Source organism: Oncorhynchus kisutch, linkage group LG23, assembly GCF_002021735.2.
Source record: "Oncorhynchus kisutch isolate 150728-3 linkage group LG23, Okis_V2, whole genome shotgun sequence".
Classification (NCBI taxonomy): domain Eukaryota; kingdom Metazoa; phylum Chordata; class Actinopteri; order Salmoniformes; family Salmonidae; genus Oncorhynchus; species Oncorhynchus kisutch.
In genome coordinates, this window is record NC_034196.2 from 49990165 (window position 1) to 50007779 (window position 17615).

General features: G+C 44.1%; 1 protein-coding gene across 1 annotated transcript in view; it reads left to right on the plus strand.

Annotated features, from left to right (window-relative positions):
* Positions 1 to 17376, plus strand: part of LOC109881928 (lysophosphatidic acid receptor 1-like) — a 60220-nt gene extending 42844 nt beyond the window's left edge. Inside the window, exon 3 of the mRNA XM_020474026.2 lies at positions 12697 to 17376. Within this exon, the coding sequence (XP_020329615.2) occupies positions 12697 to 13004 (308 nt within the window). The 3' untranslated portion in view covers positions 13005 to 17376. The remainder of the gene's footprint in view (positions 1 to 12696) is intronic.
* The last annotated feature ends 239 nt before the right edge of the window (positions 17377 to 17615 follow it).

Below are 17615 nucleotides of genomic sequence, written 5' to 3' on the forward strand. Positions count from 1 at the left end.
GTTACTAAGAAGTTATTGATTTCAAACCTTGCTTCTTAGGCTACATTAATGTGGGCTATTTTTTTAATCAATTTTCTGTGATTGATTGATTGTTGTCATTGCTTTACTGGGACATGCTTTTCCAAACGTCTTGAAGCAGGTCCCACATGCTTTTCCAAACGTCTTGAAGGAGGTCCCACATGCTTTTCCAAACGTCTTGAAGGAGGTCCCACATGCTTTTCCAAACGTCTTGAAGGAGGTCCCACATGCTTTTCCAAACGTCTTGAAGGAGGTCGTTGTATGTGTCGAACTTCTTTGCTTTATCTTGGCCAGGTCGCAATTGTAAATGAGAACTTGTTCTCAACTTGCCTACCTGGTTAAATAAAGGTAAAATAAAAAATAAACACAGCCTGGAGGTGTGTTTTGGGTCATTGTCCTGTTGAAAAACAAATGATAGCCTCACTAAGCGCAAATCAGATGCGATGACGTATCGCTGCAGAATGATGTGGTAGCAATGCTGATAAAGTATGCCTTGAATTATAAATAAATCAGGCACTGTCACCAGCAAAGCTCCATCACACCTCCTCCTCCATGCTTCACTGCAGGAACAACACATGCAGAGATCATCCGGTCACTTACTCTGCATCTCACAAAGACACGGCGGTAGGAACAAAACATGAAACATTTGGACTTGTCAGAACAAAGGACATGATGTCCATTGCTCGTGTTTCTTGGCCCAAGCAAATGTCTGCTTATTGGACACTTAGTAGTGGTTTCTTTGCAACAATTTGACCATGAAGGTCTGATTCACGCAGTCTCCTCTGAATAGTTGATTTGTCTGTTACTTGAACTCTGTGAGGAATTTATTTAACCTACAATCTGAGGCTGGTAACTCTAATGAACTTATCCTCAACAGCAGAGGTAACTCTGGGTCTTCCTTTCCTGTGACGGACCTCATGAGAGCCAGTTTCATCATAGCACTTGATGGTTTTTGTCACTGCCCTTTAAGAAACTTTCAAAGTTCTTGAAATGTTCCGTATTGACTGACCTTCATGTCTTAAAGTAATGATGGAATGTTGTTTCTCTTTGCTTATTTAAACTGTTTTTGCCATAATATGGACTTGGTCTTTTACCAAATAGAGCTATCTTCTGTATACCACCCCTGCCTTGTCACAACACAACTGATTGGCTCAAACGCATTAAGAAGGAAAGATATTCCACAACTTTTAAAAAGGCACACCTGTTAATTGAAATGCATTCCAGGTGACTCCCTCATGAATCTGGTTGAGAGAGTGCAAAGCTGTCATCAAGGCAAAGGGTGGCTACTTTGAAGAATGTCAAATATAAAATATGTTTTGATTTGTTTAACACTTTTTTGGTTACTACATGATACCATATGTGTTATTTCATAGTTAAGTGTTATTCTACAATATAAAGAATAACCCTTGAATGAGTAGGTGTGTCCAAATGGTGGCTTCTACCACTAGCACGGCCTACTGTACTGTAGCACGGCCTACTGTAGCACGGCCTACTGTGGCACGGCCTACTGTAGCACGGCCTACTGTGGCACGGCCTACTGTGGCACGGCCTACTGTAGCACGGCCTACTGTGGCACGGCCTACTGTGGCACGGCCTACTGTGGCACGGCCTACTGTACTGTAGCACGGCCTACTGTAGCACGGCCTACTGTGGCACGGCCTACTGTAGCACGGCCTACTGTGGCACGGCCTACTGTGGCACGGCCTACTGTAGCACGGCCTACTGTAGCACGGCCTACTGTGGCACGGCCTACTGTAGCACGGCCTACTGTAGCACGGCCTACTGTGGCACGGCCTACTGTGGCACGGCCTACTGTAGCACGGCCTACTGTGGCACGGGCTACTGTGGCACGGCCTAGTGTACTGTAGCACGGCCTACTGTACTGTAGCACGGCCTACTGTAGCACGGCCTTCTGTATCACAGCCTACTGTACTGTAGCATGGCCTCCTGTACTGTAGCACGGTCTTCTGTAGCACGGCTCAGCTCAGTTTTGGGTGTAAATTGGTGTTGACGTTTTAGCTTTTTATCTCAGCGAGGCTGAAACCAAAACCTCCTCAGAGACGAATGTGTCCCAAATGGCACCCTATTCCCTACATAGTGCACTACTTTTAGTGCACCATGTAGAGAATAGGGTGCACGATGTAGAGAATAGGGTGCCATTTGGGACGTCGACATAAATATTAGAAACGATATTAAAAACAACATCATCATGGCTTCCTGTAATCGAGAAATAGGACACTAATTCCTGCATTTACCCCCAGTGCCATTTTCAAACAGAATTATTGAAAGTGCCTTGTAGACCAAATGAGTTCAGGAAATAGTTTCCATTTCTGCAGAAGAGGGTGACGATTTAGTCATTCAGAACCATTTCTATAAGAGATCTATGAGGAAGTGATGCTGTTGATGAGAATGATGATGAGGCAGAGATTGTTCCTTTTCAGCACATTGTATCATCTGTTTGTTATACGGGGCCTTTGTGATATACCCTAGTAGGACACCAGACCACAGAGTAGTGAATGGCCAATAGTGAGAGTACTATAGCAGCATACTAGAACAGCTTTCAGAGGACATGAGAGCAACAGATGTGTTATTTTAACTCTCCCAGTCTGACATCTGAAGAGAGTTAGACTGAGATATATGTTTGAAACAATGTGAATGTTCCTAACTGAATAGACAATGTGAATGTTCCTAACTGAATAGACAGACAATGTGAATGTTCCTAACTGAATAGACAAAAAATGTGAATGTTCCTAACTGAATAGACAAACAATGTGAATGTTAATTTTCTGCTTTTCTCTGGTTTGTGTTTTCTTTTCTCAGGGGTGTGTTAGGGTTGGGCTGTGTTGTGTTTTAGTCTCTGTTCATCCCTGCCATCTGGTATAAATTAGTCCTCATCGTGTTCCCACAACTTCCCAGGTCTCAGTAACTAGGAGGGAGAAGTGTTCTCACACAGCCTCTCTCCCCTTTCATACAGCCTCTCTCCCCTCTCATACAGCCATTCTCCTCTCATACAGCATCTCTCATACAGTTTCTCTTCTCTCTCATACAGCCTCTCTTCTCCCTCATACAGCCTCTCTTCTCCCTCATACAGCCTCTCTTCTCTCTCATACAGCCTCTTCTCTCTCATACAGCCTCTTTCCTCTCATACAGCCTCTTCCCTCTCATACAGCCTCTTTCATACAGCATCTTTCCTCTCTCCCCTCTCATACAGCCTCTCTCCCCTCTCATACAGCCTCTTTCATACAGCATCTTTCCTCTCTCCCCATTCACAACCTACAGCTGTATACTACACCGGCTCTGACGCTCGTCAGAGGGATTGCAAACTGTTATAAAACGTATATATAAAAAGAGAAACCCAGACGCGAGTTGCCCAGTGATGCAAGCCTACCAGACGGGCTAAATGCCTTTTATGCTTGCTTCGATGCAAGCAACACTGAAGCATGCATGAGAGCACCAGCTCTTACGGACAATTGTCTGATCACGCTCTCCATAGCCGATGTGAGAAAGACCTTTTTAAAGAGGTCAACGTTCACAAGGCCACAGGGCCAGATGGATTACCTGGATGTGTACTCAGAGCATGCGCTAACCAACTGGCAAGTGTCTTCACTGACATTTTCAACCTCTCCCTGACCGAGTCTGTAATACCTACATGTTTTAAGCATACCACCATAGTCCCTATGTCTAAGAAAGCGAAGGTAACCTGCCTAAATGACTAACGTCCCGTAGCACTCATGCCAGTAGCCATGAAATGCCTTGTTAGGCTGCTCATGGCTCACATCAACACCATTATCCCTGAAACCCTGAACCCACTCCAATTCGCATACCGCCCCAACAGATCCACAGAAGACACAATCTCAATCGTACTCCACTGCCCTTTCCCACCTGGACAAAAGGAACACTGATGTGAGAACGCTATTCATTGACTACAGCTCAGCGTTCAACACCGTAGTGCCCTCAAAGCTGATCACTAAGCTAAGGACCCTGTGACTAAACACCTTCTGCAACTGGAACCTGGACTTCCTGACGGGCTGCCCCCCAGGTGGTGAGGGTAGGCAACAACATGTCTGCCACGCTGATCCTCAACACAGGGGACCCTCAGGGGTGCGTGCTCAGTCCCCTCCTGTATGCCCTGTACACCCACGACTGCATGGCTAAACACGACTCCAACACCATCATTAAGTTTGCTGACGACACAACGGTGATAGGCCTGATCACCGACAACAATGAGACAGCCTTTAGGGAGGAGGACAGGACAACAACCTCTCCCTCAACGTGAGCAATACAAATGAGCTGATCATGGACTACAGGAACAGGCAGGCCGAACAGGCAGGCCGAACAGGCCTCCATTCACATCGACGGGGCTGTAGTGGAGTGGGTCGAGAGTTTCAAGTTCCTTGGTGTCCACATCACCAACGATCTATCATGGTCCAAACACACCAAGACAGTTGTGAAGAGGGCACAACAATGCCTTTTCCTTTGGCATGGGTCCCCAGATCCTCAAAGTTATACAGCTGCACCATCGAGAGCATCCTGACTAGTTGCATTACAACCTGGTACTGCAACTGCTTATCATCCTACTGTAAGGCGATACGAAGAGTAGTGCGTACGGCCCAGTACATCACTGGGGGCAAGTTTCCTGCCATCCAAGCTTCCTGCCATCCAAGGCAGTCACCCCAGTCATAGACTGTTCTCTCTGCTACCGCACGACAAGCGGTACTGGAGCGCCAAGTCTAGGTCCAAAAGGCTCCTTAACAGCTTCTACCCCCAAGCCATAAGACTGATGAACAATTAGTAAAATGGCTACCAGGACTATTTACATTGACACCCCTCCCCCCCTTTGTTTTTACACTGCTGCTACTCGCTGCTTATTATCTATATATTGTCACTTGACACACCCCTACCTACATGTACAAATTAACTAATATTTTCTCAACTCTAATTCCTGAACTGCATTGTTGGTTAAGGGCTTGTAATTACGCATTCCATGGTATTTACCTGTTGTATTCAGCGCATGTGATACATAACATTTAAATTTGACAGATGTCTCTCTCCTCATTCACAATTCACAGCTGTCAATTCAATTTGTTTTATTGGCATGGGAAATATACTGTATGTTTACATTGCCAAAGCAAGTGAAATAGATAATAAACAATATAAAATGCACAGTAAACATAACACTCAAAGTTCCCCCCCAAAAATAGATATTTCAGATGTCATTGTTTCTCTCTCATTCCATTCACAACCCACAGATGTCTTCTCTCTAAATGTTATTTTGGGTTCCAGGTAGAACATGTGAGTCGGCTGCTCTTCTCTTACAGCTTGTTTAACTCCTGAGAGCCTCTCTCTGAATATCTGAGACATGAGGTGTACAGCCAGACTGAGACCCGCTGAGCAGAACATAAAGCAGAGAGAAAAGCTTTAACATACTTAACTTACAAAGTCTGAATATTGTTATTTTAACACAGATTTTCAGCTGAATGTAGATCCTCCTCTGGGCGTAAATCTTCATGCATCTTTGTCTTTGGGTATAATCAGAATGTTATGTTGATAAAAGCAGAATTGTAGCTATATGTGTAAATTATGTTGCTGTGATGGTCAAGAACGTGTTGTCTTTAGTTGGAGATAAGAGGAGGATCCTTTTGTGTCAGAGGAACCAAGGAGAGGCCTTGACCTTAACAGAGAACTACTAACTATATATGCGTCCTATTTGGGACACACCTACTCATCCCAGGGTTTTTCTTTATTTGTACTATTTTATACATTGTAGAATAGTAGTGAAGACAACAAAACTATGAAATAACACATGGAACTATGTAGTAACCCAAAAAAAGTTAAACAAATCAGAATAGATTTTAAATGTGACATTCTTCAAACCCTTTGCCTTGATGACAGCTTTGCATTCTCTCAACCAGCTTCATGAGGTAGTCAACTAGAATCCATTTTAATTAACAGGTGTGCCTTGTTAAAAGTTCATTTTTGGAATTTATTTCCTCCTTTAAAACTTCTTAAGGCTAGTGGGCAGTATTCAGAAGTTTGGATGACTGGGGTGCCCAAAGTAAACTGCCTGCTACTCACGCACAGAAGCTAGGATATGCATATAATTGGCAGTAGTTTCTAAAACTGTTAAAATAATGTCTGTGAGTATAACAGAACTGATATGGCAGGTGAAAACCCAAGTTTCTTTTGTTGTTGAGGTGTCTGCCCATTCAAATGCTTGTTTATGGGAAAATCAAAGGAATTTCTCCCAGATTGCAGTTCCTAGGGCTTCCACTAGATGTCAACAGTCTTTAGAAAGGGTTTCAGGCTTGTGTTTTGAAAAATGAACCAGAATTTGTAGTTCAAGGTGGCTCTTGTTTTGACTGTAGTCTTGTAGCGCACGTGGATGAGGGCGGCCACTTCGTTATTTATCTTCTGTAATAAACCTACTATTCTACGTCTTAAATTTGATCATTTATTTACATATTGGGGTACCTGAGGATTGATTAGAAACGTTATTTGACTTGTTTGGATTAAGTTAATTGGTACCTTTTGGGATTCCTTTGTCTGCATTTTGAACGAGGGGAACAGGTGGATTACTGAAACAAGTGCGCCAACTAAACTGACTTTTTTGGGATATTAAGAAGGACTTTATCGAACAAAACAACCATTTATGTAGCTGGGACCCTTTCCCAGCACCCCACCTTTCCCAAAGAGCTTAATGCGTTTGAGCTAATCAGTTGTGTTGTGACAAAGTAGGGGTGGTAATAACAGGGCTCTACGCTAACTTTCTCCCCAAGGAGTACATGTGCTCCTAAATGAAAAAATGTAGGAGCACAGTGAAAAATGTAACGAGTTTAACAATTTATTACATACATATTTATACTGTGTGTGTGTGTGTGTGTGTGTGTGTGCGAGTACTAAGGGACACACATCTGTGGAACAGCACATACCACCAAAATCACACATTGACCCATGACCCATGCCTACTAGACGCAAAGGATATCAGTTGTCCAGCTGGTTTTGTATGTTGGCCGTCTGGCACGCTTAGAGGTCAGCCAGCGGTCCACGGCAGGAGTGGGATCCAACTCCTCGACAGAAGGCCCCTCCAGGCTGATCCTCATCAGGTCTTCGTTGATGGAGATCACAAGGCAGCTTCTTGTCGAATTCTTAATCCGGTTCTGCGCAGAGAAGCCTCGCTCTCACTTGGCAGCTGAAATGGGCAGGACCTGCATAAGCTGCACCAACTCCAGTATGTTCTAGGGAAAATATGATATCTTTCAATTTCATTTAAACTCTTACCATTAACTTATCAAACCAACCATAGGATAGCACTCAGGACTGTTAGTCGACCTTGTAATCGTGCCTGTAGGGATCCTTTGTCAACATGGTCTCCCACAGGCCACTGTAAGACTTGTCCTTGAAATTGTGGCTGACCAGGATTTTCAGCCTCTGCCACTCATCCTAGATTGCAGCCATGTTGCACCCTGCTCTGTTCAATCCTGCAGATCAAGTGAGTTTGCAAAATATGCTAACATAACATGGTCTCATATGGCAATGCAGTGTCAAATAAATTCTTACCTCTCTAGAGGCTCCTTGAAATTCCTCATCAGTTCTGCCACACCATCATCGCCGAATGTGAGGAGGCTTGGCCTGGTCATGTGTCAGAGTTTAGCACTCTGAAAGACTCCACTGCGGTCTGGACACCCTCATCCTTTAGCAAACCACCAAACATGGCTTTGAGATCATCCACGCCACCTTCTGAATGGTCAGTAGCGCCAGCTCTAGTCTGTGAAAGTCAGAACAGAATCTTCCCAAACAATTCACCATCTCCCCCACTTCTCTTGTGCCAACAGAAAACAATAATTATGTGGTATTTACCATTCCAGCACTTAGCGCATGCACACACTAAATCATAGGTTTGTAACTTATACATTCTCTATGTGGCATACAGTGGATTGGGATTATATGCCCCCCTGCCTCTCTCTGCAGGTGGGCAATCACTCCCCCACGGTGGCCCATGTTCACGGAGACACGATCTGCCCCGAAGGAGATGCACCACTTCATCCATGACCCTCCATCCTCCTCTGGGCAAAAAGCACAAAATGTGGCCTTGGTGGCATCCAAAACGCCTCGAATGACAACACAACACAAAAAAATTATACAAAAGTATTTCTGACAAACTAAATTATCCCAAATATGAATAACGGTTCAACTTTACACAAGACTAAAGCCTATAAAGAGGAACAATTTACCAATGGCATGAGAGTGCTCAAGGGTCTGTTGTCCGACCATGTGATTGACTAGCTTCCCATCCTCCAACAAGCGCAGGTAGACAATCTCTCGTTCGGTGTTGGATATATCAGCGCAGGTAGACAATCTTTCGTTCGGTGTTGGATATATCAGCACATGTAGAAAATGTCTCATTCGGTGTTGGATATACAGTGGGGCAAAAAAGTATTTAGTCAGCCGCCAATTGTGCAAGTTCTCCCACTTAAAAAGATGAGAGGCCTGTAATTTTCATCATAGGTACACTTCAACTATGACAGACAAAATGAGGAAAAAAATCTAGAAAATGACATTGTAGGATTTTTTATGAATTTATTTGCAATTTATGGTGGAAAATAAGTATGCATGTAACAGATGTTATTCTGATGTAGCTTAGACCCTAATTTACATCAGGTTTTTGTGTCGTGCCGCCATCGGTTGAGACACAGCATGTTCTTGACTACAGGGTGGGTGTCATTTCAATCATAGAAACACAATTCATAGAATGGACCTATGCCTTCAGAACACTGTAATTTACCTGGTGCACCATTTGAAATTAAATAGAATTTAAACTTTGTAATTACTACCACGAAGATGGCTTCCTGTCCACCCACCATCAAATGCCAACTTTAAATGGTCATGTCCAATGTTCCCTCTGACGTTTTGGGGCACTGAGCAAATTGTAGGTTTTGTGAGAGGAAACTTGAACGTTGTGAGAATTGTGTGCAACTTCTGGTGAGCGTTTTACAGTGAACACTGAGGCTGTACCCTTAGTTTCAGTAGCCAATAGGTTGTACCCTTAGTTTCAGTAGCCAATAGGCTGTACCCTTAGTTTCAGTAGCCAATAGGTTGTACCCTTACACTTTCAGTAGCCAATAAGGCTGTATGTACCCTTACAGTCTTAGACAGTAGCCAATAGGCTGTGCCCTGACAGTTTTAGACAGTAGCCAATAGGTTATTGTGGATATTGGAGCATAACGTAGGCCTACCAACAAAACGAATGGAGTAAAGCACATAACATTTTCACATGGAAATAGCTTTTGATTTCTATGATAGTCTATATGAGGTTAAATACAGGCCTACAGTAGTCTATATGAGGTTAAATACAGGCCTACAGTAGTCTATAAGAGGTGTTCAGTGAAGGCCTACAGTAGTCTAGAAGAGGTGTTAAATACAGGCCTACAGTAGTCTATAAGAGGTGTAAAATACAGGCCTACAGTAGTCTATAAGAGGTGTTAAATACAGGCCTACAGTAGTCTATAAGAGGTGTTAAATACAGGCCTACAGTAGTCTATAAGAGGTGTAAAATACAGGCCTACAGTAGTCTATAAGAGGTGTTCAGGTCTACAGTAGTCTATAAGAGGTGTTCAGTGAAGGCCTACAGTAGTCTACATGAGGTATACAGGCCTACAGTAGTCTATAAGAGGTGTTCAGTGAAGGCCTACAGTAGTCTAGAAGAGGTGTTAAATACAGGCCTACAGTAGTCTATAAGAGGTGTACAGTGAAGGTCTACAGTAGTCTGCATGAGGTGTTCAGGCCTACAGTAGGCTATATGAGGTGTTCAGGCCTACAGTAGTCTATATGAGGTGTTCAGGCCTACAGTAGTCTATATGAGGTGTTCAGGCCTACAGTAGTCTATATGAGGTGTTCAGGCCTACAGTAGACTATATGAGGTGTTCAGGTCTACAGTAGTCTATATGAGGTGTTCAGGTCTACAGTAGTCTATATGAGGTGTTCAGGTCTACAGTATTCTATAAGAGGTGTTCAGGTCTACAGTATTCTATAAGAGGTGTTCAGTGAAGGTCTACAGTAGTCTGCATGAGGTGTTCAGGTCTACAGTAGTCTATATGAGGTGGTCAGGTCTACAGTAGTCTATATGAGGTGTTCAGTGAAGGCCTACAGTAGCCTATATGAGGTGTTCAGTGAAGGTCTACAGTAGTCTGCATGAGGTGGTCAGGTCTACAGTAGTCTATATGAGGTGTTCAGGTCTACAGTATTCTATAAGAGGTGTTCAGTGAAGGTCTACAGTAGTCTGCATGAGGTGTTCAGGTCTACAGTAGTCTATATGAGGTGGTCAGGTCTACAGTAGTCTATATGAGGTGTTCAGTGAAGGCCTACAGTAGCCTATATGAGGTGTTCAGTGAAGGTCTACAGTAGTCTGCATGAGGTGGTCAGGTCTACAGTAGTCTATATGAGGTGTTCAGGTCTACAGTATTCTATAAGAGGTGTTCAGTGAAGGTCTACAGTAGTCTGCATGAGGTGTTCAGGTCTACAGTAGTCTATATGAGGTGGTCAGGTCTACAGTAGTCTATATGAGGTGTTCAGTGAAGGCCTACAGTAGCCTATATGAGGTGTTCAGTGAAGGTCTACAGTAGTCTGCATGAGGTGGTCAGGTCTACAGTAGTCTATATGAGGTGTTCAGGTCTACAGTATTCTATAAGAGGTGTTCAGTGAAGGTCTACAGTAGTCTGCATGAGGTGTTCAGGTCTACAGTAGTCTATATGAGGTGGTCAGGTCTACAGTAGTCTATATGAGGTGTTCAGGGCTACAGTAGTGTATAAGAGGTGTTCAGTGAAGGTCTCATGTAGTCTGCATGAGTTGTTCAGGTCTACAGTAGTCTATATGAGGTGTTCAGGTCTACAGTAGTCTATATGAGGTGTTCAGTGAAGGTCTACAGTAGTCTTAGGTGTTCAGGTCTACAGTAGTCTATATGAGGTGTTCAGGCCTACAGTAGTCTGTATGAGGTGTTCAGGTCTACAGTAGTCTATATGTGGTGTTAAATACAGGTCTACAGTAGTCTATATGAGGTGTTCAGGCCTACAGTAGTCTATATGAGGTGTTCGGGTCTACAGTAGTCTATATGAGGTGTTCAGGTCTACAGTAGTCTATATGAGGTGTTCAGGTCTACAGTAGTCTATATGTGGTGTTAAATACAGGTCTACAGTAGTCTATATGAGGTGTTCAGGCCTACAGTAGTCTATATGAGGTGTTCGGGTCTACAGTAGTCTATATGAGGTGTTCGGGCCTACAGTAGTCTGTATGAGGTGTTCAGGCCTACAGTAGTCTGTGAGGTGCTCAGGTCTACAGTAGTCTATATGAGGTGTTCAGGCCTACAGTAGTCTACATGAGGTGCTCAGGTCTACAGTAGTCTATATGAGGTGTTCAGGTCTACAGTAGTCTATGTGGTGTTAAATACAGGTCTACAGTAGTCTATATGAGGTGTTTAGGTCTACAGTAGTCTACATGATGTGTTCAGGCCTACAGTAGTCTGTATGAGGTTTTTAGGCCTACAGTAGTCTGTATGAGGTGTTCAGGCCTACAGTAGTCTATATGAGGTGTTCAGGTCTACAGTAGTCTACATGAGGTGTTCAGGCCTACAGTAGTGGTTTTTGTGCTCTTGTAGGAAACAGTAACTCCCCATCTATAATTGGGCTATTAACTTGCTAATTAGCAAAGAATATCAACAAATATGCACACGCGCGGCTCTGAATCTTAACTGATCTGAAAAGCGTTTTCACTTTGCGGATGATTGAAAGACCGTTGCGCTCTGGCTCTGCCAGCAACAAAATCATACTCAATCTAGCAAAGTTACATTTGTTTTGGTTTGTTGCATTCAAATGGGGCTGATATAATGTTGTTGATTCTATCATAGAAACAGCGTGGATCTAATACACCACAAACTAATGGGGTGGATCGCTTGCGTCTCCAAGAGCCCCGTTTAGAGGGCACATTGTTAGAATAAACAGTATCTATATTTCAATAGGTTTCCTATGGAGTATTGACAGTATAATTTAAAACAAAATATATTCCATTCCCATTCAAGTCAACATTCTCTCTATTGACCTTCAACTATTTTTTGTGGTACCGTTTGTAAGTTAATTTTAGTAACTGTGTCAGCCAAAATATGACCCCCCTTATATTCAAGTGCACGTTGTGTATCAACTGATGGCACAACACAAACACATCTGATGTAAAATAAGGTCCAAGCTACAGCATATATGCAACACAACATTTAGATACATTTAATTTCTTAACCTTAAAAGTTCAAATTTTCTCAAGAAATTATAAAACAGTTTGACAATTGCTGCTTGTAAACTTTTAAAAAGATATATCCATTTCAGTCGTTGATATTGAAGACGAATGTTTCATGGTAAGGTATGTAGAAGAGGTCAACTTTGAGCACATCTCCTGAATGTTTTGCCATTCAGGTCCAAAAATCACTTCCTGACCACTTCTACAATGGAAAAACGTGTTTCATTCAAATCAAAAGGGCTGCTGTCAAAATATACAATACCAGAATATATGGCTGTGTTTCAAATGTCTTTTCTATATAGAAATCAACAATCGTAGGTTCAGACTAATTTCTGGCCACACTGAACAGTCCCATTCTCTAACTGAATAGTCTTACTTTCTCACTTTTCTCTTCTCCTCCAGGTGCGTTCATCGTCTGCTGGACGCCAGGCCTGGTTCTCATCCTCCTCGATGTGTTCTGTGCCAACTGTAACGTCCTGGACTTTGAGAAGTTCTTCCTGCTTCTGGCTGAGTTTAACTCCGCCATGAACCCCATCATCTACAGCTACCGGGACAAGGAGATGAGCGCCACCTTCAAGCAGATCCTGTGCTGTCAGCGCCAGGAGAACGTTAACGGGACGGCAGCCGAGGGCTCCGACCGCTCAGCGTCCTCCATCAATCACACCGTGCTGAGTGGAGGGAAACAAAACAATGATCACTCAGTGGTGTGAGGAGAGGGGCTGGAGACAGGAGGAGAGGGGCTGGAGACAGGAGGAGAGGGGCTGGAGACAGGAGGAGAGGGGCTGGAGACAGGAGGAGAGGGGCTGGAGACAGGAGGAGAGGGGCTGGAGACAGGAGGAGAGGGGCTGGAGACAGGAGCAGAGGGGCTGGAGACAGGAGCAGAGGGGCTGGAGACAGGAGCAGAGGGGCTGGAGACAGGAGCAGAGGGGCTGGAGACAGGAGCAGAGGGGCTGGAGACAGGAGCAGAGGGGCTGGAGACAGGAGCAGAGGGGCTGGGGCTGGAGACAGGAGGAGAGGAGAGGGGCTGGAGACAGGAGGAGAGGAGAAAGGAGGAGAAGGGCTGGAGCTAGCAGAAGAGGAGCTGGAGACAGGAGGAGAGGACTGGGGCTAGAGACCAGAGGAGAGGGGGCTGCAGTGTGGAGCCCAGCCCAGGGGTGGCCAGGAGATGGGTGGGGAGACGAGGGCAGGCTGGGGCCAGGGAGGTGGGTGGCCAGGAGATGGACAATTGGACCTACTATAATTGACCAGGGTGTTGCCATGGAGACGGGTCGGAACAGAGGGCAGATTCATTGCAAGACTCTTATTGGTTGTTAGTTATTTGTTTTCTATTTTGTTAGTGTTGATACCACATGAACTATTTAAAGACTTTAATGTATGATGATGTGAAGGACTTACCTGCAGAAGCTCTCTGTATCCCCCCTCTCTCTGACTAAACTTCTTAACTATCATTATAAACACATTACCATCACAATAGGAAGAAGGGTCTGACTAAACGGCTGAACAGCTTTTACCCAGGTCTTTTGGGCCTTCATTGTGACCACACGACTTAGATATTTGTTACTGTCTGTATTCTGTTGTTGAGCCAGACCAAAGGGGGCCAACCAAGTCGTTAGTCTGCCAAGACCTGGGCTGTGTCCCAAATTGGTCCTGGTCTAAAGTAGTGCACTACAAAGGGAATAGGCTTCCATTGGGTCCTGGTCTAAAGTAGTGCACTACAAAGGGAATAGGGTTCCATTGGGGACATAGACCTGTTCATAATTTTAACTTTCTGTTGCCAAGTATGTTGATCCATTAACTGAAAGCTTGGTGACCTGTTTTACCCAACTCTCGCTTTGGCCAGATTTCACCCCAAAGTCTGTTGTTGTCAAACACGACTGATCATAAAGCGTGTACATTCCAGATGTTTTAATGTCAGACATTCAGGTTAACACACTCTGTCCTGGACAATGACCATAGGCAAGGGAGTGTCTCTCCATCTATCTACAGTTATGGTCTATAGATGGCCTGAATTGCTTACAGGAGGTGTATTGATGGTGTTAATGCAATTGATGGGCAACTCTAATACAGCTAACCTGAGTGATATCACCTCTAATACAGCTGACCTGAGTGATATCACCTCTAATACAGCTGACCTGAGTGAGATCACTTCTAATACAGCTGACCTGAGTGAGATCACCTCTAATACAGCTGACCTGAGTGATATCACCTCTAATACAGCTGACCTGAGTGATATCACCTCTAATACAGCTGACCTGAGTGATATCATCTCCAATACAGCTGACCTGAGTGATATCACCTCCAATACAGCTGACCTGAGTGATATCACCTCTAATACAGCTGACCTGAGTGATATCACCTCTAATACAGCTGACCTGAGTGATATCACCTCTAATACAGCTGACCTGAGTGATATCATCTCTAATACAGCTGACCTGAGTGAGATCACTTCTAATACAGCTGACCTGAGTGAGATCACCTCTAATACAGCTGACCTGAGTGATATCACCTCTAATACAGCTGACCTGAGTGATATCACCTCTAATACAGCTGACCTGAGTGATATCACCTCTAATACAGCTGACCTGAGTGATATCATCTCCAATACAGCTGACCTGAGTGATATCACCTCCAATACAGCTGACCTGAGTGATATCACCTCTAATACAGCTGACCTGAGTGATATCACCTCTAATACAGCTGACCTGAGTGAGATCATCTCTAATACAGCTGACCTGAGTGATATCACCTCTAATACAGCCGACCTGAGTGATATCACCTCTAATACAGCCGACCTGAGTGATATCACCTCTAATACAGCTGACCTGAGTGAGATCACCTCTAATACAGCTGACCTGAGTGATATCACCTCTAATACAGCTGACCTGAGTGATATCACCTCTAATACAGCTGACCTGAGTGAGATCACCTCTAATACAGCTGACCTGAGTGATATCACCTCTAATACAGCTGACCTGAGTGAGATCACCTCTAATACAGCTGACCTGAGTGAGATCACCTCTAATACAGCTGACCTGAGTGATATCATCTCCAATACAGCTGACCTGAGTGATATCACCTCTAATATAGCTAACCTGAGGGCCAGTTTGTTGGTGCCGTAATGCAACTACCTTTCACTCATTGTCATGCCAAATACAGGGATCTGCCTAAATCTAGGAAAAGCCAATATACAGGGTGGGTTGCACCAACATGGAGGAACTCTTAAGCCTTCATTTAACCCAGTTTCATCTTCATCTTGTTGCACAAAACTTTAAATCTATTTTTAAATGAATCCTTCCTCTAATCATACGTTTTAGTTTTCACTTTAAACCTAGAGTCATTTTAAGCTTGAATATAAACTTAGATTGGAGATTCTGAACTGCCATTTGATGTGGTTGAACTGATAAAATGACAGGATATCGACTGTGGAGAGACCAGAACGACAGAGTTCCTCAGAGAACATTACGAGACGGGTTGTATCCTGTTGAGTTTTTTTATGATAATGATGAGTTTTCAAGGAGATGCCGCTTCTCCAAGGAATCTGTAATGCAACTGGAAAGAAAGGTTGGACCAAGCGTGGGAACGACGGTAACGAGGATGTACCCCTACTACTTCAGCTCCTGATGACTCTACGGTTCTATGTAACTGGATGTTTCCAGATGGTGGATGGATGTGGACCTTTCTGGACTCCACAAGTCAACCGTCTACAGGATTGTAGCCAGAGTGTCCAGTGCTTTTGCCGGCCTGAAGAACGAGTACATCAGGTTCAGTCCTACAGAGGAAACAGCAGCTGGATTTTTACAGGAAAGCTAGATTCCCAGGTGTACTATGGGCAATAGACTGGACACACATTTCTATTCTGAACCCTGGTGGTGGGAATGGAGAACTATTCTGAAATCAGAAAGGTTACTGCTCCGTCAACGTGCAGGCTGTCTGTGATGTCAAAGGTCAGCTCACCAACATCCTACTGCTCCATCGACGTGCAGGCTGTCTGTGATGTCAAAGGTCAGCTCACCAACATCCTACTGCTCCGTCAACGTGCAGGCTGTCTGTGATGTCAAAGGTCAGCTCACCAACATCCTAGCAAGACGGCCAGGATCCACCCATGACAGCAGATACTTTGACAATAGGCGTCTGTGTGCAATGCTGGAAAGGGGAGCATATGAAGGCCCCCTACTACGTAACAATGGATATTCTTGTCATGGGAACCTTATGACTCCCCTTTTAAACCCCCAGACACCTGAAGAGAGACAATCCACCACCTCATATCCTGACAAGAGATCTCATAGAGAGAGAACACACCACCTCTCATATCCTGACAAGAGATCTCATAGAGAGAGAACGCACCACCTCTCATATCCTGACAAGAGATCTCATAGAGAGAGAACGCACCACCTCTCATCCTGACAAGAGATCTCATAGAGAGAATGCACCACCTCTCATATCCTGACAAGAGATCTCATAGAGAGAATGCACCACCTCTCATATCCTGACAAGAGATCTCATAGAGAGAGAACACACCACCTCCCAAATCCTGACAATAGATCTCATAGAGAGAGAACACACCACCTCTCATATTCTGACAAGAGATCTCATAGAGAGAGAACACGCCACCTCTCATATCGTGACGAGATCTCATAGAGAGAGTTTTTGTAGTATGGAAGAAAAGATTCCCTCCCCTACAGGTGGTGCTCTGCATGAAGATGGACACTACACTGACAATCACTATTGCAGTGGAAGTTCTGTATAACTTTAGCAAGAGACAAGGAGACAAGCTACCTGAGGAGGATGAGGAGAATGGAGAAGATGGCCAGGTGCAACATGCTGTTGATGTGAATGCGATGAGGAGAACCTTGATTGAGAACCATTTTTGCAGCCTAACGTGTGTGTATAGTGTAACATGTAAAAAGCAATATTATATTTTGACTGACGTGCAATTCTTAATATGACTATCTGTATTAAAATGCATTATTAAGTCATTGTTATTCTCTATCATAAAGGGGGGAACTGGAAGCACCAGAACATGAGCGGGGGCACCACATTGCTTGGGAAAGCATTGTTTTAATAAATAAGATTAGCATTCTTTCCACATTTGTTTTCCTGAAGGCGTTCCTGTTTCTGAATTCGCAGTAGCTCTTTTTTGTAAACTCAGAATCTCAGTCTGCGGAATATTTTTCTCTCCCTCCTGCGCCAAAACATCAATATGAGCTGTTTTCGTCTCGGGTTCTGGGGGGGGGGGCGTTCGATTGGCCCGGCTAGTTCAAGATCCAGGCATTGCTGTTTCTCCACGACAACAGGGTGTCAGCTCAACTGAAGAGAATCAA